The 22855-nt window shown below is 48.2% G+C and overlaps 1 protein-coding gene across 6 annotated transcripts in view; it reads left to right on the forward strand.

The window, feature by feature from the left end:
• The window catches only part of PODXL (podocalyxin like), a 41028-nt gene that overhangs the window by 6666 nt on the left and 11507 nt on the right, over positions 1-22855 (forward strand). For all 6 annotated transcript variants that reach the window (XM_035566587.2, XM_035566589.2, XM_035566588.2 and 3 more), the window contains exon 2: positions 21332-22219. In XM_035566587.2, coding sequence (XP_035422480.1) covers positions 21332-22219 — 888 coding nt within the window. The remainder of the gene's footprint in view (positions 1-21331; positions 22220-22855) is intronic.

Consider the following 22855-nt stretch of genomic DNA (forward strand, 5'->3'; position numbering starts at 1 on the left):
GTGGTGTGTTAAGCGTACAACTTAAAGGTTGGAACGTGGCAGGGCAGATAGGAAGAGCAGTCCTTGGGTTTAATACAAGTCTGTGTTTGCAGCCAGGTGCAGGACAGATGCCTCAGAAACAGGCAAAGATCTGTGTTAAAATCTCCTCCAAAATTGAAAAGGTAAAGTTTTATTTCTGAGTTGTTCTCATTTTAGAGGTTGCAGTCATATTAGCATCCTCAATAAAAACTGGATTAATCCAGCAGATTTTTCTCTGTCTCGCAAATTCTGTGTGTCTTTGGTCTTATAGCACATGGCTCATGAGACTGGCGAAAGAGAGGAGGAAGGTCATTTTGCAGTGTTAGAATACAGCCATAGTTATTAAAAATAAAGGCTGAATTTTTCTCTCTCAGCCTTAATTGATTTTAGTAAATTTAACTGGAGGAGAAGGTAGAAATTGGCTTAGAGTTCTTAAGCTTCAGTACTTAAAGATACATTAAATCTCCATGCTGGCTATTGTAAGAAAGGAGGAGACACGCTTGTCAGGCATTTATTCTAAGTGGCTTCTGCTCGACACAGGCAAAGAGAAAATGCCAGATTCCTGACTTCGACAAAGGGGATTTGAAAGGGTTTGCAGAAGGGTTTAGAGAAACTGTTTGAGAAAGCCCTTCTTTGAAGCATAATAGCAAAAATGTTGTTTTTATTTTTCCCCCCAGACTCTAAACGCAGGAGCGTGAGATAAGACATTCCACCACGTACACAAATGAGGAAAAAAAAATGTAAAAGTTTCAGTGATACTGCTGCAGCCTGCGGAAAATGGATAGCTTTCAGGGTGGCTATTACACGTTGCTTATCAAGGCACTGTATTCCTCGACTGTGGGAAAAAGCAGAGTAGTTAAAGCGATGCACTGTGTTCTCCAGCAGAGATGCAATTAGAAGTGGCTATATTGGTGTAACTTTTCCCTGGATAATTGCAAATAGTTGCGGCAGTACCAGCAGCTGAAATGGATCCATGAGTGGCTCCGCCACGATGCACCTCCTAGAGCTGTGCAATACTCCACAGGAGGATATCAGCACGTCTGCTGTGGTCCTCAGCTGTTCTGTAGCTTTCTTATGGAGGAACCATATAGATATGATGGGTGTGATTAACAATGTTCAATCGATTGTTTTAGAATTTAAGAAAAAAATATTTGAATGGGTTGTATTAAAAAAGTCACCCTCCTGGCTGAACTGCAGAAATTTCTTCATTTTGTAACGGAGAGTTTACATGAAGTTAAAGGTTTGTGATCAGTATAAAACACACTTTTCTTTTTCTGCTTGTTTCATTGCATCTGAGGTTTAGCATTATTGCTGATGGTATGCAAGTGTACTTAGAGCTTCAGAAGAATGTTATTAAATATATATATTCTAAATAAGCAATTAAAGTTGCCTATGTTGGACATTTCTAATTTATTAATCAACACAAGAGATACTTAAAGCATGGTTAAGGGAAGCAAGTTTCTAGCAAGTACTAGGTGAGCTAATATCAAGCTTCTACAAAAGAGATGGCAATCGCACGACTTCAAACCCAGCCTTTTATTTCATGAATTTTTTTAGCCATCTTCTCACTTTCTAGCTGCTGATGACCTGATTTGGTTTCAGAGCCTGCATCTGTTTTTTTTTTTTTTTTTTTTTTTTTTTTTTCCCACAGGTTTCTCTTGGCAAGGTGAAGAAAGTAATAGCTCTCAGTAAATGCAGGAAATAACCACTCCCCCCCCCACATTTTTTTTTTTTTTTAATAATATTGGGTTTGTTTTCAGATGGATTAATTCCCCAATCTGGCTCGACACACAAAGTGTTCGTGCTCTCACAGGGGCAAATGCCTCCATCAAAGGGAACATGGATTGATGCCAAATTAAGGCAATGCCATAGGCACACCAAAATCACCAGTGGCAATGAAAAGCTGGATTGCAGCAATGCAATGTGCTGCAAATGTGATGATCCCACACCTGCCATGGGGCTCCTGATAAAGCCTCACTTGGCCAAAAGAAAACCAGGGCAAAACATGAGCAAAACAGGACATGACTGTGGGACCAGTAAGCGAAAATCACACTCTTGCCCCATTTTTCGGGAATGCAGGATTTAATCTCAGCACACCTAGGTGGCTCTCGAGATCATTGCTGCCACTCTCACCCGTGCCTTGGGATAATTCACATGCCAAAAACTCAGTGAGAGGTGCTGACCTCTGGTTTAGGTGATAAATTTTCCTGTCTCTAACAGTCACATGGAATATCGTGGAAAAATAAGTTTTGAGCTTCTTACAACACCCTAGTATAGAAAATTACTTTGTTTCCTAAGATTTTCCTAGACAGATTAGAAAAACCTCTCCACACTCTCAATCTCTGCAATTTTGTAGGCTTCTAAGATAGTTCCTCCAGGTACCAATGAATCCCCATTAACGGCATGCAACAGGAGAACATCCTTTTTCTCATTAAAGCCTCACATAGGGTTCAAAACCTCATTTTATGGCAGGGTGCTTTGATTTAAATCGATGTGGCTTAAATTATGAATTTTAATCATGATTTAAAATAGGGAAGCATAAAGTCTTAATTTGAATGATTTGATTTTAACCATGCTTTTCATTTCCAATTCATAGCTATATCCCTTAAGCAAGGTTGATTCCCCTTGGTTGCTCACTGTAAAACATGGAGATTTACGGCTCGCTATTACCTTTCAGCTGCATTTTCCATCCAGGTGGACACACTATTAACATATTTATTTAAGCAGCTATATAGCCTGCCACAGCTCTATTTTGATTTCTAATGTATTCATCTTTGAAGTCTTCCTAGGTAATGATGAATAACACTAATTTTGGGCTTGTTGCAGGCAATCACTTTTTACTTGGGGATGAAATTTCTGTTAAACTGACAGATGCAAAGCAGCATTTAAAATTCCTTTAAATACATCAAGCATCAGAGGTCCTGAATACCTAGCACATAAACTTTTCAACGTGCTTTTGAGGTTAAAACCAAGCAGTTTATTGAGCAAATCTCAAGCGTCAATCTTAGATGGAGTTAGTGACTGAAATGAATTGTTTCATGTCCCTGGAGGGTTTTGAATAAACAGGAGTCATTCTCTTAAATCTCACTTTTACTGTTTAAAATGGGAGAGGAAGCAATTTTATTTTTCAGCTGCCAGTTCCCAATTGCTTTCACAGCTTAGAACTAACCATTGATGGCATGGCTGAATATGTCTTTCCAGTATATGCAGAGGGATTTTAAATGGCTAGCCAAGGTTTATATATGTAACATTTGACCATCGAACTGAAGGCAGAAGAACCCTACTCTTGGTGTCTAGATACCCTGGACATCTGCCTATGGTGAGGTCAAGCAGCAATTAAAGGAAAGAAAACCAAGATTTTAGGAGACTTTCTTTAATTGGCTGCCCACTTGTTGACCCATATCCAAATCCCATCCCATCTAGTACTGAAAATACAAATTCCCCAAGGGCCATGGATATCTCATTTGGGTTTAGACCTAGTACAATATATTTAATCTCCTCTTAGCTGCTAGATGACAAGTTTGGCTTTTCAGAAATTAAGAGGAGACCTGACCTTGCAGGACTGTGGCCCATGGCAGTGCAGGTTCTCCTTCCCCATGGGACAAGGCCAGCTTGGAGCAACCTTCTTTGTGTCCAGGAGAGCAATGTAGCGTGGCAGATCCTGATGGACTTCCATCCTTCCATGCTGCATCTTGGGAATCTGGGGAGCGATAAACTCAATTGCCCCTCTTCTTTCCAAAGTAAAACACTGGTAATAGACAATTCTGCAAAACCTGCTGGAGCCTGGATCCCCTCAGCCAGCCCATTTAGATGCATCTCCCTGATGATCCTCCATTAGAGAGCGCTTTCTCCAGCAGGCCTGACAACTAAAACATTACTGGTTGAGGGAACAATCACACAAAAAGAACAACCTGATGAGCAACACATCCTTGTTGCAGCGTCCTGAGCCCCTCATCATAGGAGGCCCCTCTCAAAGGATGTTTTCAGTTGTTGAGCCTGGTCATTGCTGCCAAGACGGCTGTGGTTGCTCCTCCTGCCCTCACTGCTCCACATGTACGTGTGGCAGTTTTGGGATAGCTCCTCCATGGTGTGAAGACATCTGCCTCTGCTAAGACACATCAGTTAAGGCTGCTGAAGTTATCTGATGGGCCCAGCTCAAGGTGGAGGATGCGCTAACACCATTCAGGCCCTGGCCCAGATCCTGCAGGCCTCACTCTGTGTTTCCTCAGGCCCACAGGCTGTTGGGGGTATCAGTATCCCATGATGGCCATGCTCCAGAGAAGCTCTGCCACACAGAACAGTTCTCAAAATCTGACCTATAAGTCACCATCTTACCCTAAAACCCTTTTTCTGTGAAGTTTTCCAACAAGGAGAAGGCTGACAGCAGCTAGGGTGGTGTTAATAACTCCTGAGGGCCAATATTTACACCAGTGGGGGCTTCGTGACCAAAGACAAAGCCTATCACCCATCAGTATCTGTGTTCCCTATGTCAGGACTCCTCCAAACCATGGCTGCAACTGGTGGGGGTAATTTAGGGCAGCCAAACTGGGGGAAAAAACTGTTCTTATGGCCAAGAAAGTGGCACAAGAAGAGGAAGGGTGGCCTGGTGGGAAGGGGTCAGGGAAAAGTGGGAACCTGAGGTTGGGTTTGTAGCAAGATGCATTGCCTTACAGGCAATATATAGTTTGTAGGGTCCAGTAATGTTCTTTATGAAGAGCTGGAGAGAGAAATGCAGAAATATGATAAAGGGAAGAGCTGTTTTTCTGTTAACAACAACAAAAATCCAGCTCTATTGTGCTCCTATGAAGCCTGGCCACGGGTAGCTGACAGCTGCGCAGGGTAAAGTTTTGGGGGTGGTTAAAGGGTTTTTGGTGGCACAGCAACCCCTGGGGGAGCAGGGCTCTCCTTCCCCTGATCCCATTAGAAACAGAGATTATGGCGTCTCGTCCTCATCGCTAACAGCAGCACAGAAACTCCATCTCAGGGCCCAGCACAAACAACTCAATAGGCGTCGGGATGGGGGCAGAGCCACGACACGGTGCTTTTAGGGGGACAAAGCAGAGAGGAACACGGAGAGCTGCTTTTTGGACAAGACCCAAAGATGCTAAGCTCTGAGGTGGTGATTGCTGAGGTCCTGCTGCATTTTGGATGAAAAAGGAAGGCAAATTTTGATGCTGGATGATTGCACACTGCTTTGCCAGCTTCCCTTTCTAATTGCCTGCAGAATTTTTTGGCATCGTGACTGTGGAGATGCTTCCAGCCCTAACCTGCAAACACCTGCAGGGTCCTGCCCCAGGAGGAGGGCTGCTGTGGCTCTAAGTATCTCAGCAATACTTTTAAGCAGAAAAAAACACACCAACAGTCATGATAAAAACCTGCGAAAAGCCCCTGGATAAAATACAGATTTTGTAGACCACCAAATTCACATGTAGCTTGCAAATTTGATGAGAAATACTCACAGGACAGCCATGGCAAAGGAACCCCAGCAATCAGGGGGCTGTGTGTGTGAGTTTGAGGAATAGGGTGGCGGCTCTCTGCTTTGTCTTCTATGAGAGCGTTTTGTGGGGCTGCTCCAATCTGCGGGGACATAAGCTGCTTTCCCCACGAGCAGCGCCGAGAGCTGCCCCCAGCCCAGCTGGCTTTTTGGGGAGGGGTTTCCTGCTAATCCAGCTCAGAAGCAGTTTTAGGGGCAGGGCTTTATCTCCATCTCAGCTGGGGAACGGGAGGGTGAGGAAGGTTCAGCTTGTGAGCTGTTTTTATAGGGACTTTAGCTCAGTCTGAACAGAGCAGAGAGCAAGGGGTAATAAGATTTTGCCTTTGCCCCAATCTGGCAGGAGCAGATGCTCACAGCCTGCCTGTGAAGTAAGTAAAGGTATTCCTGCTGCAGGAATTTATTTCATAGGGGACAGGGACAACATTAAGTTTATTTCAGATTTTCGCAGGGACAACTGCAGCAAATAACCTCAGATATCTCAGCTCTTGTTTGAATCAACAAGACTGCCCTTTGCTGCAGAAGGCAGATGTCTGAGAGGTGCCCATGGGCTGATTTTCCATATTTCTCACTTGAAACAGCAGGGAATGGCTTGCTATGGCAACTTGCCACCTGGGCCTCACTGCACTTCCCAAAGCCCAGGGGTTGCAAATTGTCCTGGCCATGTTCAACCCATAACCACTACAATGAAGCTACCAAGGCTGGGGAAAGGAGGTTCTCTCTCCTTGATAACATAAATTGGGACTGATGCATCAGTTCTGTAGCAATAAATACCAGCTTTTGGGTCCAGCTGGAGCTGGTCTGGATGCAAGCCAGCTTCCCCAAGGCAAGAGTCTGTGTGTGCCTACAGCAGTGAGGTGCCTGACATCCTGGTGCCGAGCTCATCTACATCACAGGTGAGTTCAGCCCTCCATGCATCGGGGATGTTTGCCAAATGGGAGGTTGCTCCCCTTCTTGTTTTTCTCCTATGTGGTCCTTCTCCTGTTTGGGAGAGCTGGTCCAAATCCCATGGCAACAGACTTGGCCATTCACAAGAGGTAATGGGTACAAAGTGGAACACACTGGCACAGGTTATCCAGGGAGGTTTTGGAGTCTCCCTCCTTGGAGATCTTCAAAAAACATCTGGATGGTCCTGCCTGAGCAGGGGTTGGACCAGATGGTTTCCAGAGGTCCCTTCCCATCTCAACCATTCTCTGATCCTGTGACCTTCTGTGTCCAAAGTCTCCAAATGCAATGCCTGGCTTCAGGACACGTGTCTAATTTATTCTGCCACAGTGCTATGCAGCAGCTTGCAGGGTGAAAGACTTGGTGCTTTTATTTCTCACCTTTCAAGCACTTCAGCCTCTCATCCATGATGCTGTAGCCCATGTAGAAAGATCTGGGTGATGGAGGGAACAAGCAGGGTTGCCCATGTGCTGAGTGGCCACAGCTAACAGAGGCCAGGAGCACATTTGGCCCAGGGAGCGGTGTCTAGAGTACACTATCTTGCTAGTTGTTAATTATTTAATAGCAACAATCAATTCCCAAGCATTGCTAAAAGTCACTGTTTGCTTTTGATTGATGCCTCAAACTTTTCTTGCCTCTGTGGCCAGCAGGTCAGAGGCCTGATCTCTGAGAGCTGCCCCAGCTGGAGTCAAAGGATATTTTGCCCTGATAATAATAACCAGATACATCTGGAGGAGCTGGTGGTGCTTCTCTGAAGGTGGATTTAGAGTCTGGGTGGGAATTTTCAATTGTCTTTCTGTAAACAGAGATGCTGTTTTTCTTGTATCTCATAGGGTAGAATTGTTTTTGCTATCTCTTGCGAGCACGATGGGGTTGTTCACGTAGCAGCAGCGGAGTAACTTGGATATTAATATCAAGCCCAGCCCCACATCCCCCTTCTGTGCCCAGAGCTGTGGGTCCCATCCCTGACCCCCTTCCAAGGCAAGAGCCCAGCGTGGTCTTCGCAGACCTGCCAGCCTGGCTAAGGCGAAAGAGGAGGATGATTAACAGCAGGGAGGGGATGCAGCTCCTTCTTCCTTCCTGCTTCCTTTGCTCCCTTCCTTTGCCCTGCCATGGCCTGCCCCGATGTGTGACCTCCAGACTTGTGCCACTTCGCAGCCAGGAGGGAGAAGGGTTTTGGTGGCATGGCCATGTCAGCAAAGCCCCTAGCTCCAAAGCCAAGCTGGGTGCAGGTCCAGAGCCCCAGGAGTCGGGGTGCTGCAAGATCTCCTTTCTATTAGATACCATTTAGTGTTTTTCTCCCTGACTGGTGAGTCTCTGCATGCTCAAACCCACTACCTAGATCTACCTGTCCAGGGATTTTAGGGAGGCGAATATGGCCACTGTTCCATGCTATACTCGTGTTATATATTATGTTTCTCAGCACACAACAATGCCATTAAAACCCACCACAGCCTGCTTGCACTGCATGCAAAATGCTGGGTCCCTGACCTAGTGACATCCTACAACTTACTGTGCTCTTCTGCTCAGCTCTAACCATGCAGGAATCCCACTCCTTGCTGGGAGGACAACATTGTTCCCTTATTGAGTCATAACAATGAGGTCACTGGGCTGGAAAGACAATGTCATTCAGCAGCCAAGAACCCAGCTGACTGGTCCCGGTTGTGTCTCATCTCCTATGACAAAGCCACGTTTGATTTGACTCATTAAAGCCGTTGCAGGTTCTGTCTTGGAAGGGGTGACCGAAACGTGCATTGTTCTTCATCAACATTAAGTCAGGACACTTGGCCAACTTATTAGCAAGAGCCTTCTTCCTTTTCCACCTTCGCTGCTTGCTGTGTAAACTTATATTCATGCTCCTGGCAATGGGAAAACCTCCCCGGAGATGTGCCAACATGCATTTCAGAGCAAGCTAGCTGCTTAAAGGAGGACTCAAGGCCCTCAAGACATTCCACCCAGAGCCTGTTCTGCTCTAACATGCACCAGCTCAAACCACTTTGGGATGGCCAGTCTGCATTGCCAGCCCTGCTTTTGTTGGACGCTCAATATTTTGGTGTCCCAGCTCCCTAGTGTGATATTGCACCTAAACCTATGGCACTGGGGTTTTTCCATGCCTTGTATGCTCTACATGGGACAATTTGCCTGTCCCATACGCACAGTGGATGGACCAACTTCAGCCCAGGACTGGCTGTGGACGAGGAGCATTTTTCTGCCCATTTTTTATGGGTTATCTTTCCCGTTATGCACCTTTTGGGTGGTACAGGCACAGTGCCCGCACATAAGCAATGTCCAAGCACTGTGCCTGCAAGCTGTATGTTCACCATAAACCTCTACTTCCCTCCACTGTAATGTGGGAACGAGGACTGCAGCCTTCACTGCTCCATAGATGAAGATGTTTTGAGCCCTGAGACCAGTGGCCACTTGTGCTTTTGACATTTCTTGCTCTTTTTGCCATTCTGAATATGACCATCCTGTAAATAGTGAGTAAATATGCCCTAAGGGACTTCTCAGGATAAACTCTGTTTAGTGCTGCCAGGTTGCTGTTTCCATTGAACCCCCCAATTTTTTTTTTCTGCCTACAATGCAATTGTCTTAAATCAGATTTATCTTTTTTTTGCTGCCCAGGCCCAGCTGAGCAGGAACGTTGGGTGTATGTTTACCTCCGCTGGTGTCCCAGCCCTAAAGCACAGCAGCCGCTTCTTTTGAAGAACATACAAAGCAAGGAAGAGGAGCAATTGTTTGGGAGGAAGTTGAACTATAATGTAATAGACTCTCATGGGGATTAGTATTAGTAATTATTTGTATTGCTGTGGCACCTAACCAAGACTGGGGCCCTGGGTAGCAAGGTGCTGGGCCAGCCCCTAAATGAAGACAGCTCCTCCATCCGAAATCTATCCCCTCCTGCATGTAGAGATGGGGGGAACTGAGGAAGGGAGAGGTTAAGAAATGTCACCAGGGTTGTTTTGGAGGGCTGTGGCAGAGCAAGGATGTGAGCCAGTGCATCGTTCTTTAAGAGCATCCTTCCACTTAGAGGGAAATGGTTAGGGCTCCTCTGCTTGTGCTGCTCATAGCTATATGTAAGGCACCACTGGGTAACAAATATGCTGTCCCGCATTAGGACAACACTGAAAAAGATCATCTCTCATTGCCTGCATATTTCATCAGTGATCCCTGTGATCATGTGTATTGTTATAAGGATGGGGAGAGCAGGAGCTGTTGAGTTTGAAGAACAAAACTTCTTCAAATGGAAACTGAGTCCTGATGCTGTTAATAAAAAAAAACTAAAATGTATATTCTTTTTTTCCCTATTAAACTGACTGCTTCTAGATAGTTAAATAATGAGGCAATTACGAATTTGCCAACAATAGATGTTGATCTGATTACACAGCTTTAAAGCCAGATCGTCACTGGAGCCATTTGGTGGGAAAGCAGCTCCGTGCCAGACGGTCTTTAAATAGTTTTGAATAGGAGGGAGGGTGAGCTGTGTCCTTCCCTTCCTAGGCTCTCCCCACCTAAAGAATAGCCCTGAGCCTCCTGCCAAGTGCGCCGTGTCCAGCCAGCACCCAAAGGCTCAGCTCGCATGCACAGCTATATAAATATATGTACATGCATGCATATATGCGTGCGTGTGTGTATATATAGAGCGCCGAATTATCCGGGAAGACCCCACCCTGAGGGAGGTGTGGGTGGGGAGCCGAAGAAAAAAGGTGGGACCCAAAATAGCAGCGAGACACAAAGGATCGCAAGGAAATGTGGAGTCCTCCTCGCAGTGCTGACAGGAAATCTCCGGGCTGCTGGCTCCATAACCCTGGCTAACCAAGGTCGTGGAGGGGACTGGTCACGGCAGAGGGCCTGATCCTGACATCCAGTTGTCTTAAAAGTAATCCAAAAAGTTGTCTTAGAGACACTGCTGGTGGCAGCTTTAATGTCAGTGAAGGTTTGGAGATGCCCGGTGAAGTGTCTGCGGGGGAACCTGTCCCCATGCATAGGCCAAACAAGCAGCAAACGCAGAAGGCAATGCAAAGTTTGTATTTAACTAGGAATCACCCCAAATTTTACTGAGAGAGGTTGGGATGTTTGAGGAGGTCACCAGCACCTGTTGGAGGTGTCTCCTTGTGTCTTTGGCTACTTATCATAGCACCTTCCACCACCTTTCAATCTCGGAGGGTCAAAGATGAGTCCAGTTCATCATCATCTCTGCGACCACCTCGGTGTTGGGCATTGTGTGATGGGGCTGGGGGAAGGCGATGGGATTCACAACCCCGAAAAGGTTAAAAATTAAAGCTGGCTGTCTGGAGCAGGGCAGAGCCGAGAGCGTAAATTTGGGCTGGCAGCATGACTCACCAAAGGCGCTGGGCGCACAAAGGAGGGCGAGGCTGCGGGTCTTATCACCGCCTCGCCATCGCTTTTCCGCTGGCCCTTTTTGCCCTTAAAATGGGCGAGCATCCTCCAAGGCCTGCCCCTGAGCAAGGCTCCGCTGCGGGCTCCAGAAGCCAAAAACCTCAGTGGTGGGAGCAAGCAGAGGCTGTCACGGGAGGGCAATTCCTGCTGTAAATCTTCGGGGAGGAGGGGAGGAAAGGGAGGTGCACAGAAGGGGGGGACAGCACTGTGCAGTGCCACGGCGGTGCCGTGTGCCAGCACAAACTGACCTTCCAGATGCCCAGCCACATTTTTTTTTCCTTTGCCCTGGAGCTGCCTGTGATGAGGCTGAGATCCTATTTCTCTTGGTTAGGTGTTTTCCCTCCGTATTCCTCTAGATTAGGTGTTTCCCCTCTTGTTTTCCCACCCGTAGGGCTCCAGCTCCATGCTGGGCCTCCAGCTAGTGCCAGCCTCCAGCAGAATCTGGTGGCCTTGCTTTTGGTGACGTTTATTTGCAAAACCCTTGTGGCCTTCATCTCTCCTGGAGCAGCTCAAGACACACAGCCGATCCACGGCACCCAGCTTGAGTGGCATCAGGAGGGGCAGCTCCTCGTTGCCACCAGCCAGCTGGTGGAGATTCAGCCAGCAGGGTACCAAGGGCTGTGTCCTTCCTCATTTTGCTCAGTATGAACCCAAATCTGAGCCCGGCCAGCTGGAGAGGAAGGTCAGATGATGAGTTTGGTCTCCCTTTGCCACCCAACAAGGATGCTGTGGACCTGCAAACCCACCTCTGCCAACACAGGACTGGGAATTGGTGCGTGGCACAGCTAGCGGAGGGTCCCATCCACTGCCATCTCATCGCCCTGCCTTTCTCCAGAATAAAAACTGAGTGAGCAGCAAGAGCTGCTGATGGGACACCAAATGCAGAGCTTCCCGCATGCAGGGATCAGGAAAGGCCAGCACCAGCTGGGGAGGCAGATGTGCCCTGTCACTGATTTTTGGTTGGCATCAGTGCCAAATGTGATGTCTGGGGGCTTGTTTGTGTGGGGAGTATCACCAGATTTCTCCTGAATCAGCATCCTTAAACTGCATGTTGTCCCCCTCACCCCACCTCGTGTTGGCTTTCGGAGCTAAGGAGACTTTAATTTGATTTAACCCACTTCATTTTGGCTAAACTGAATGAGAGTTGACTTAAAGCTGAACAGGAGTGGCCACCTGGTGGGTTGTGTGCACTTCGACTAATCCACTCTGAAATCATACCTCCTTTTAATTTTAGGTTAATTTTCCTGAGTACTCACTCCTGTGCAGACAAGCTATCGGGATGAATGAAAATCAGCTCCCGTCTCACTGGCTCCTGTCCTCGCTCCTTCTCAAGCTGTCTGTAGTAGCCCTCCAGGACAAACCAGGCAGGGATGATTCATCTTTCCAGGGCAAAAAGAACAGGGAGGGACTTCTGCTCCATCCCAGTGAATAAAATCACCCCCCTGGCCATCCTCAGGCAGTGAGCATCAGTTCTGCAGCAGGGAAAGGTCAGGTCTCCGAGAGGGGTGGCTTTGATGTGGCAGCTCAGCCCTCAAGGGATCAGAGATCCTTCCTTTTGAAGTCCACGTGGGCCAGCCTTCAGCCCTGGTGGTGATGCTGGGCATTCTCCCACGGGACTCAAGTTGGCATGGCCAACCTGGGAGCCTTACCCAGGCTCTCAACCCTTCCTGCGATTCCTCTCCAAATTGAGACAAATCTAGGCTTTTCGTCTATTTACTTTTTTCAAAAGACGGGCTTTTTTAGCACAGACTAAAGGCTGCAAGGGCATCTTGAAGACTGACAACCCAGAAATTACACAAGAAGGACCCCTAAATGGTCTCTGTACAACAAAGTCATGCGGTCTTGTGGCGTTCTCGTGATTTTCAGTGTCATTTTGATTCATGGCCACTGCTTAGGGACAGAGGTAGCTGGGCTTTACTGCTGCTGCCCATTACTCAGTGTAAACCTTGAGTTTCTTCCAAAGTCCCTGGGTGACTTCTGCAGCAACAGAGGGCGAAATGTACCAGGCATTGTGTCCTTTGGCTGCTGGTTGCAGGAGGAGAGCTCTTGTTTGCACGAGGGAGATTGATGCTCACCTGATACAGCAGGACGTCGTGCTGCCACAAATCTTGCCTCAAAGAAGCAAGGATATCGTGGGATAACCCCACACTCATGGCACGAAGGAGAAGGGCAGGAACTCTGCTTGAGCTGAGAGGCTCTGGTCAGGCTGGGACACGCAGATTTTTTGGCTGCTGCTCCCAATGTTTCCGCTCCAGCAGCTCCGCTACCATTTCCTGAGCGATGTGGGGCGTTTCTGCCCGGGCTGCAGAGAGCCCCCGCTCTGTTCTGCAGCCTGGGGAAGGTGCTGGGATGGAGCCGGGCCCCTTCCAAATCCCACCAGCCCCCAGTGGAAAGAGGATGTTCCCAGGCTCCATGATAAAAATGCCTGAGCAGAGTGGACAGAGGTGTGCCTGTCTGTGTGTGTTTGTTTGCCTCCTTGACAACTTCGTGTGAAGGATTTTGGAGCCTTCGTTTTCCACACGGGTTTTCCTGTCTCCTTTTTCATTGTTTTTTCCTCTTTCCCTTCACTTAGATAGCTACAGACCATCCGTGGGAAGAGGCGTGGAGACTCCTAAATCAGATGTCCCGCGTTTATTCACGAGAGAGGCAGACTGGGGCTGGCCATGCAGATGGCACTGCCAGGGACGGACCTTTTGGGGCCATTTGGGTGGAAGATGCCACGTTTTGGGTGGAAGGTTTCCACGTTTGGGTGGCAGATGGCAATTTCTTGGCAGCAACCAGTCCTCGAGGGGAAATTCAGGAGAGGTCCATGCATGGCATGAAGGGCAATTGGATGACAGTGATTTTGAGAAGATGGGAGTGAGGAGGGCTGAGATATTTCTGCTCCCTCAAATCCACTAGCTAGTCGTTAATTAGCACAGCAAATGAACCCATTGCTGCCTCCCCAAATGCAGCATTAGGAGGGGCCAAGGGAGTAGGGAGAGAGGTCGGAGAAGAGGAGTGTGTCCAACAGGGAGACGTGCCTTGGGATGATGATTTTTAATATTTGTCAGGCTTCCAAATGAAACAGCAGACAAGCTGAGCTGGCTGAAATACTTGCAGAAAGAGCTGATGGGGAATTTGTTAATGAAGCATGTTTCTCATCAGAAAATGCCAGTTCATCGGGACCTGGGTTTCAGGGACATGTGTCGCAATCCTGGCAGAGAAGGTGCCTCAGGACACAGGTGGGTTTCTTGGTCAAAACCAAGGAGGTTTAGAGACAGTCGTTTGAATAAAATCAGTGAGGCAGATCTAACAGGAGGGATGGACCACCCAAAGCTCACACGAGGCTTGGTTCACATCCTGCTCCCTGAGCTGCTGGGTTACTTCCATCAGGTAAAACAGGGACAACTGAAAGTTTCACCCGGTCTGAATTAAAGCAGAGCAGCTTTTGGCTACTGCAGGGACATGAGTGGCTACAAAAACCCTGCAGCTTGATAAGAACCCCCAGGATGTTGCAACGGTGCTGTGGGGACCTGCTCCAAATCCCCAGCTGAATGGTGGCAGTGCGGCCACCAGCAGGAAGCCCTGCACGATCCTCTCCATGTGGATGGGTGTGATAAGAGCATAAAGCCCTTCAGGGTATGAAGCACAACCATGTTTTCCCCCTGTGTGCAGCCTGTAAGGGCTTATTGGGTAGAGGTTGTGGCTGCAGGTTCGTTTCATTTGACAGCAGAGAGGATGCTTGTCAGTTCTGCTGCCTTGATTTTGCATGTGCACTCATGTGCAAGAGCTGAACAGCACCAAACTGAAGGGTCTTACCAATAAAGCCTCATCACAGCAGCATCAAGAAGATTCCCCACTGAAAACAAGCCCAGTGGCTTTAAATCAAAGCCCAGCCATGCTTGTTTCCTTCCTGAGCAATGCCGTAGCATGAATTAGCTCCAGCCATCAGGGCTCATCTTTAATATTTCAGAATGCAATTCTATCAAGAGCGTTCTGCAGCACTTTTTCTTCTGGCAGGGTTTTGGGCAGGATCAAAATCTCTGCATCAGGTAATTGGGCTGATGGGTTACAGCCTGGCAGTGCTCTGGTGGACCTTTCCCCACCTTCTCACCTGGGAAGCCAAGTTAGCCTGGGTGAACACATTTCATAATGCTGGTGGTGAGACTGGCAGCAAAGCGGGCAGGAAATGCCCGTTTGAAAGTGTATTTGGTGAAGTGGAGGATGCCTCTTTGCCAAGGGGAAGGGTGGTGAGAATACTATCAGAGTCTTCAGGCTGAATTTCCGTTGCTGAAATCCCAGCAGGGAGCTAGGGGGGACGATGCTGTTGGATCCCATCTAGCCCTGAGCAAAGGACAGAGCACGTTCACCAGCACAATTTTAGTCTCAGCGAGGTGACCGCTCGCTCTGGTAGCCCAGCTTAATTCCAGCATAAATAACTCTGCTCTGTGATATTCTGCCAATCTGATTGACCTCACAGTTCTAAAAGGAGGTGACAAATTTCCTGTCCTCTGCAGCAACTGTGCGCTGTTCCTGCCCAGACAGGGCTGCGTTTCAGGGATAAATCCCTCCTTTTGACCAGGAGCATCCTCACTGGCGCTGGTACACACCGTCCCCTGGCCAACACCACCCCTGCAGCTTCAGCCCCCGCTTTCCCTTTGGCAAACTCAACCCAAAGCCCCTATTTAATCAGGAAAAGCTGCAAAAAGGGGATGCAAATAGGAACTTCCTAGGGCCTGGCCCGTATCCCCTCCCCTTCCCTGGGTTGCTGGGTCTCCGTAGCTTTCTCATCCCGCCTTGGGAGGAGCAGGAGCCGACTGGTGCGAGGCTTTGAGCCGGGCTCAGCCCGCCGGCATGGGGTGTGTCGCCCACCATTTCCTAAGTTATTCTTTTGGGTTTCCTTTTCTCACTATTAATAGATTTTCAGCCAATCTGAGCTGTTTCAACAAGGTGGTCAGGGCAGGGGGTGGAGGGGAGGCATTTCTGAAATAGGAAGCGGGAAGCTCTCGGGCAGGGAATTAATTTAACAAGAGGGGCTGCGTGGAGAGGCGGTGGCGTTGGATGGACAGGACGTGTCCTTTCGCTTTGCGTTTTGCACTGACTTGTTTCTTTTTTGGTTTGCGCTCAAAGCTGTGACCTTTCCAAGCAAGCTGTTTCCCTCCAAGCATCCTCCCCAGCTTGCAGAACACCACGCATCCGCTGCAACGTGGTTATGACCTCTGCATTTCTTTGTGGCGTGGTTGCTGGTGATCCTTCGACTTGTCGTGCAATGAGATCCATCGGCACAAATTGCCACATCATTCCCTTTATATTCTCAACGCGTTTTCGCATCCTAACTGAGCCCTTCAACACCAACCCCATCCAAGGCTCTGGCACCTCCAGCCTCCCAAACCTTGCTACCTCGGGTCCGAACAAGCCTATCCTCACAGCTAGCAATAAGGGAAAGTTCTCACCCCTCCGGGGTTGTCCCCATCTCAGAGACACCGTATCACCGGCGCAGCCGTGGGATACACACACGAGGAAATGAAATCATGTTTTTTCAGCGAGCTCATTTCCTCCAGGCCATTTGGCTGCTGTTCACACGGATATGTGTGGGGAAGGCTTGAGCTTTCCTCCTGCAGAGAGGTATCAGGCAGACTGCTGTTGCCCAGCACAGAAATGAAAGGTTTTGGGTTGTTTTTATCACTGGCACATGCAAGAGGAGAGTGTACACTGAGTACACTGTAACCCATGGTGTCAAAATACAGCAATAGCTGCTATGTTATGCTCGTTTTCCTTAAAATGAAGAAGTGACATTGGTCCAAAAAGTGAAACCAAATAATCAGCCCTGCCCTGCCAAAATGCAGCCAGGAAGGTCAAGGACAGGTAGGGTTTTTTTCTGCCTTCTCAAAAAAAAAAAAATGTGAGGGAACCTGGCTGAAATTCAAGTGAACTTTCAGGCTTTTGGGAAGGACCTCGTGCTGGTGAGGGGCATGATAGCCTACAGGACTTCTCCTCCATCCTGTTTCTCTCTCTTAGCATGCATTAAATCCTTTTGTCTCAGGGGCTCACAGCATGAAAGGGCCTTTCTTTTCCCACAGAACGACATACTGTATCTTTTGTGAGTAATCTTCATGCTAAAGGGACACTGAACATAATCCTGTCCTGTCTGTCCTTTGGTACTGTCAGCCCGTGCTTGCAGGGGTTTTCTCTCTTCTGTTTCAACCAGATCCTATTCATTTCTTCTGTGGAGAACACTCATCAGGCCCCACTGGCCACCAGCCCAGGCAAACAGCGGCTCATTACCAGTTATTAGCCCCGGGTCCAACACGGAGATTTGGAAAGGGCAACTGGGCAAGAGGGAAGGGAGAACAACAGTTAGATATAGAAGAGAGATAGCATGTGTGGTAGGAAAGCATTGACTCCTGGACTTGCAGTGCTCTCACTGCTTGTTTTGTATTTCTTTCTGCTTTGGGATTAAGTATTTGGTAGGCTTCTGAAAAGGAAGAGCCTGCAGTTTGAATAAGCCATGCCTTCTGCTGGCAGTGGACCTGTTAGACACCAGCTGAGCTAGGGTGGAGGTTAGGAAAAGAGCATCACCTTCAGGTCAAGTTTGGGATGGGAGATCTTTTCCAAAGGGCTTCCCAGTGGTTGCATCCAGCCTGTAACAGCAAGCATGGGTTTGTAGGAAGGGAGCAGTGTGATGAAGTGCTTTCTGACATACCTTTTGCATTGCCACTTGCCAAAGGGATGCAGGTCTCCATGAATGGAGAGCAATTTCCACCACTGTGACACTCAGCATCTCAGCATCCTTCCTTCCTTCCTTCCTTCCTTCCTTCCTTCCTTCCTTCCTTCCTTCCTTTCTTCCTTCTTTCCATCCATCTCTTCATCTGTTCATCCGTTCATTCATTTCTCCATCCCTCCATCCATCCATCCATCCATCCATCCATCCATCCATCCATCCAATTTGAATCACTGAGCATGGTTTAATGATGAAGAATTCAGTCTTGTGGGGTTCTTTAGCCTGGAGAAAAGAAGGCTCAGGGGAGACCTTATCGTGCTCTACAGTTACCTTAAAGGAGGCTATAATGAGGTGGGGATTGGTCTCATCTCACAAGCACCAAGTGATAAGACACAAGGAAATGGCCTCAAGTTGTGCCAGGGGAGGTTTAGGTTGGATATTAGGAAAAAATTCTTCACCGAAGGGGTTGTGCAGCATTGGAACAGCCTGCCCAGGGAAGTGGCTGAGTCACCATCCCTGGAGGTCATCAAAACACGTGTAGATGTGGTGCTTAGGGACGTGGTTTAACAGTGGACTTGGCAGTGCAAGATTAACGGTTGGACTGGATGATGTTAGAGGTCTTTTCCAAGATAAATGATTCTATGATTCCATGGTTCTGTGATTCTAATCTTTTAACATCTCTTGACCTTAACAGGAGAGGGACACTAAGGCTGAATGGAGAGATACAAACAGATGAAGTTTGTTTAAGCTATGTGGACATCAACTCAAGTCTTGGTTCTTCTCCCAGTGCTTTCTCAGGATGTATCTTCCTGTGTGAAGGAAGGACAGTGGGGGCAATCCTGGAGGATCACACAGTTTTTCTCTATCAGCAGAAAGATGCCTAGCTTTAGGCTTTTTCCCCCATTTTCCACTGAAATTGGTAAAAACACAGCTGCAGCTCCCTGGGTAGGGACGGAGAAGTGATGGGGCAGCTTCGCATGGTTCATGGGGTCCCAGCTGGCCACCGAGACTGTCCCGGAGCCAAGGCATGGACCTGCCCCTTTCTCTTTTGGACTGAGTTGAATTGAATTGCCCTTTCTAATTTTTCTTCAACACGTTTGCTTCCTGCCTCTCTGGGACAGGGACAGGTTAAGAAAGGGAAGTGACAGCAGTGGGAGATTTCCTCCACCTTCCTTCTGACCCTTTCTTTATTTACATCTCTTTAATATTCTTCCTACCACTAGGGTGTGGGTAGTTTTCCCCTTTTCATCAGAGCCCCTGTCTGGCTCTTACATCCCTATTTATGGGGTAGATCCATTTTGTGGCTGACTGGGTGCCGGCTCTCTAGCTTGCAGCAACCATCACCGAGAATCCAAGCCAGGCAAGTTGATCATACAGCTAAGGAGGCAGCTGGAAGAAAACTTCCTCCTATCTTTTGCACCCAGGTCTCCTCTTCTGGGTACCCACATCTTACACCTGTGTTTTTCTTCCTCTCCTTTTCTTCTCCTGCAGCCAGTGGTCAGTCCAATAATACCTATGACTTATTTCCATGAATGGTCTTTTCCTGCAGGTGTAGAGGAGATGTTTCCTTGCAAGCCCCTAAAATAATACATGCTGTCAGTTTACTAAGCTCACATCTCAATGGTGTTTGCAGAATGGCTGCTCCTGGTGGCTGATGGGGAAAGAGGAATAGGAACAGTATTGTCTGCTCATCTTTTCTCCTGGCATTTCCCTGTTCAGATGAGCCCAAACCTGCCACAGCTCCCCACCCCAAATCCCATACCCCAGGTGCTGTCTGTGCCTCCAGCCTCCAGGTCTTGACTTGGCAGGGTTGATCCAGGTTAGATTTCCCCAGTGGTACAAATCTCAGAAACTTGAGCTTCCATCAGATCTTTGAAGCACAACCAGTGCTAATAAACAGGCTCTGCAAGAGAAAAAACCCTTGCCAGTAAGCCAGCATAGAGGAATTAACATCTCAAGAGCAATGCCTGGAAATGGCTAAAAATCCATCCTGGGAAGTTTCACTCCTACTTTGGGCAGTTGGTAACAATATACAAGGGCAAAAAAAATAGCCCTGTTTTGATCTGTCATCAAATGTAAGAAACATACCCCCCCTAAATCAGGTAGTTTTCCTGCCTCCATGCAGGTACACTGGTGCATGGCAGTCTGCAGTTTCTGAAGGGTGAAAAATTAGCTGAAACTTTTCCCAGGGTGAATTTGAGCAAGTGCCCAGAGCTGGGAGTTACTGTGTGCAATGGGGAAGGTTATCTCTGCGGCAACTGATGGAGCTCCTGCTGTGATTACAAACAGAAAAAAGGATCCAAATTTTGCATCCAGTCTCGTGGTGTGTATAGCATGTTTGAGTGTTGCAGCGTGTTGCTGCTGTCAGAGAGCTCTTTTGCCATGTAACCTGTTGTTCAGCTGTGCCCCTCACTCATAAAAAGATTAATAATTTGAGAATTTAAAGCATTCTTCAGAAATCAACTGCGGATCTCATTCTGTGATATAACCGAGCAATGGGCAATGCTCTTTGCAATGAGACCGAGCTTCACTCCCACTGAGGTTACACCAGCTCTCACGGCTTTCCCCTAAAATAACCAAGCCACGACACAAGTAGCATTACTATATCATGCTTTGGGATGTACAAATATGGGATAGAGACCACAGGAAAACACGTGGGAACTTCATGGTTCAGGTTGTGCTTTTGTCATGGTGTTCAGGATTTGCATGGTACATGTAGATGGAGCCATTCCTTTCCTGGTTTGCTTTTCCTTTTTCTACCTAAATGAATCATTTGATTTTTTTTAACACTTCCGTATGAAACTGAACACTAACCTTTAACATTTTTATATGAATTTCTTGGGCTTTTTGGAACAGTAAGCTTAACAAGCAAGTGATTGTAATTTGGTGATAATATTTGCAATGGATAACTGAGTTGAACAGCCTTGAAATTAAAATTATATGGCTCCAAGTAAGTGTTTTTTGCATTGAATTGCAAGCTCGGTCCAGTGTTGACCCATTCTTTTGGAGCAAGTAGAATAAATATTCTTTCCATAGTTCACCTAGCTGGAGATTTCTGCCTGTACGAAGTTTGACTCTGCGAATTAACATGTGTGCCTATTTTGTGTTGCTTTTCATAGTAACAATCTGAGTTTGGGAGGAAAATAAGTTGAAATGTGAACAATGTCAAGCTTGCAAAAATAATAAAACTTCCAAAGTGGTCAAAAGGGTTCACCTCATTTATCTGCAGCATCTCGCCACTACGGGGACCTGAGAGACCCTTGGGGCTGGACAAACAGCACCCGTTGTGTCCCTTAGCTGCTCTCCTAGCATCATTAAGGTTGGAAAAGCCCTTCAAGACCATCTGGTCCAACCGTCCCCCTACTACTACTGATGTCACCCACTAAACCATGTCCCTAGGCACCACGTCCAACCTTTCCTTAAAGGAAAGGTTTTTCTTTAAAAACGTCTCCTAGAAGGGCTGGATATGTTTTGTTGTTGTTGTTGTTGTTTTTTAAGGAATGGCCTGCAGCACTCTGCATGGGAGGTAATGCACCTTGCATCAAGGCAGACCTGACTTCTGGGTGCCAGCAGGTCTTGCCCTCCTGCTCTGCTGGCCGAATTGATGCCATAGCACAGCACTCAGTGAGAGTTTAGAGAGCGTGAGACAAGCCCCGAGTGGATTACTCATGGTTTCTGTTCAGCGTTCATTTCTGCAAATACCTGTTTTGGGTGGAAACCGAAGGAAGTTCCCCTAGTCCAAAGTTTATCTTGGCTTTTCTGCTTTTCCTTAGGTGTCAGCTCTGACGATGATGGTACCGTTGCAAAGTCAACCACGGCGAGCCCAGGAGAAGCTAAGCAGATCACCACCACTATAGCCACCAGCAACGTTCAAGGGAGCTCCCCCACGAGCAAGCCGGGCAGCCAACCTCCCAACCCTGGGACGTCGCCCCCCACAACTCCAGGGGCAGCCCCCACAAGCAAACCGGGAAGCCCAGCACCCTCCATCCCTGCAACATCACCCACCACTGCTCCAAAGACCACCCCTACAAGCACTCTGAGGAGCCCACCCACCACCCAGCCATCAGCAACCACAACTCCAGCCAACAAGCCCACAGACAAGCCAGATGACCCTCTGCCTTCCCCCACCACGTCACCTAGTGCTCCTCAGAAGGTCAGCCCTTCGGCCAGCTCCAGGACCATCCCTACGACAGCCCCCAGCACCGCCCAGCAGAAGACCACCCCCGCAGCCACCTCGGGAGGCTCGGTAGCCAAGCCTGCTGCAAGCCCCGTTCCCACCCAGGCGAGCAGCCCCCCAACCACCTCGAGGGGCTCGGTGGTTGCTGTCACAACATCTCTGTGCAGCGTAGATCAGGGAAGCTGCCCCTCGGGCCAGTTGGCCAGCACTGTTGGGAGCACTGGAGTCCCAGCAGCCAGCCTTCCACCCAGCGTCAAGGACCTCAGTGCCTCTGATCCCCAATCCATCACTGACCAGCCTCGCTCTTCTCCTGCTTCTCCAGTCCAGAGGCTGGCCTCTTCTCCTCAGCCAGGGAGCACTGTCACCTCTGCTACCCCTTCGGCTGGGTCCGTGTCCCCTGCCCCTGGTAAAACACCTCCGTCTTTACCCACTGGCAGCACAGGCAAGGTCTCAAATGCTGCCACCACACCGACTCCTCGAGCAGGTAACAGAAGACTAGAACCTTGATTTTTTGGGGTAGGGTGCCCTTATGAGATCTTTTCCTTTGGCTACCCTATACACCTCCTGTCATTATGGGGTGCCATTGCCTCTTCTCATTTTAGGACTTTCCAGCATACTTTTTTCCATGACACCCTGACGTTTAGGTCCCTGTTGTTGTCAGTGAGATCGTGTCAATGTAATTCAAGGCACAGGTCATCTGAAAGCAGGGACGTCTGCTTTCAGGTGGACCAAACCCCAAGCATCGCTGACTGCAGTGCCTCGATCTTCAGTGGCTGCAAAAGGGAGGCAGCAGCAATGACTTCAGAGGCAGGGCATTGATGAAACAGATTGATGGCACCCCAAATGGTGAATGAGGAAGGTCCCTAATACGGCTGACAGCTTAGTGAAGGCTGTCTGGGCATGCACAGAAAATAAGGTTTAGATGACTAAGGAGATTTCGTGGCTCAACTCTGAGTCTACAACCCCAGAGGACTCTAAGCAGTTAGGTAGGATATTCAGCACGACCAGAGGGGTTTTGGATGCTGACTTCTGCCTGAGCAGCATTAGCAGTGCCCACGTGGTGGTTTGGATCTTGCTGAACACCACCGATGTGCTTGCTCTAGACCTCTGGAGCTTTGTG

This window comes from Cygnus atratus, chromosome 1 (assembly GCF_013377495.2).
Source record: "Cygnus atratus isolate AKBS03 ecotype Queensland, Australia chromosome 1, CAtr_DNAZoo_HiC_assembly, whole genome shotgun sequence".
Taxonomy (NCBI): domain Eukaryota; kingdom Metazoa; phylum Chordata; class Aves; order Anseriformes; family Anatidae; genus Cygnus; species Cygnus atratus.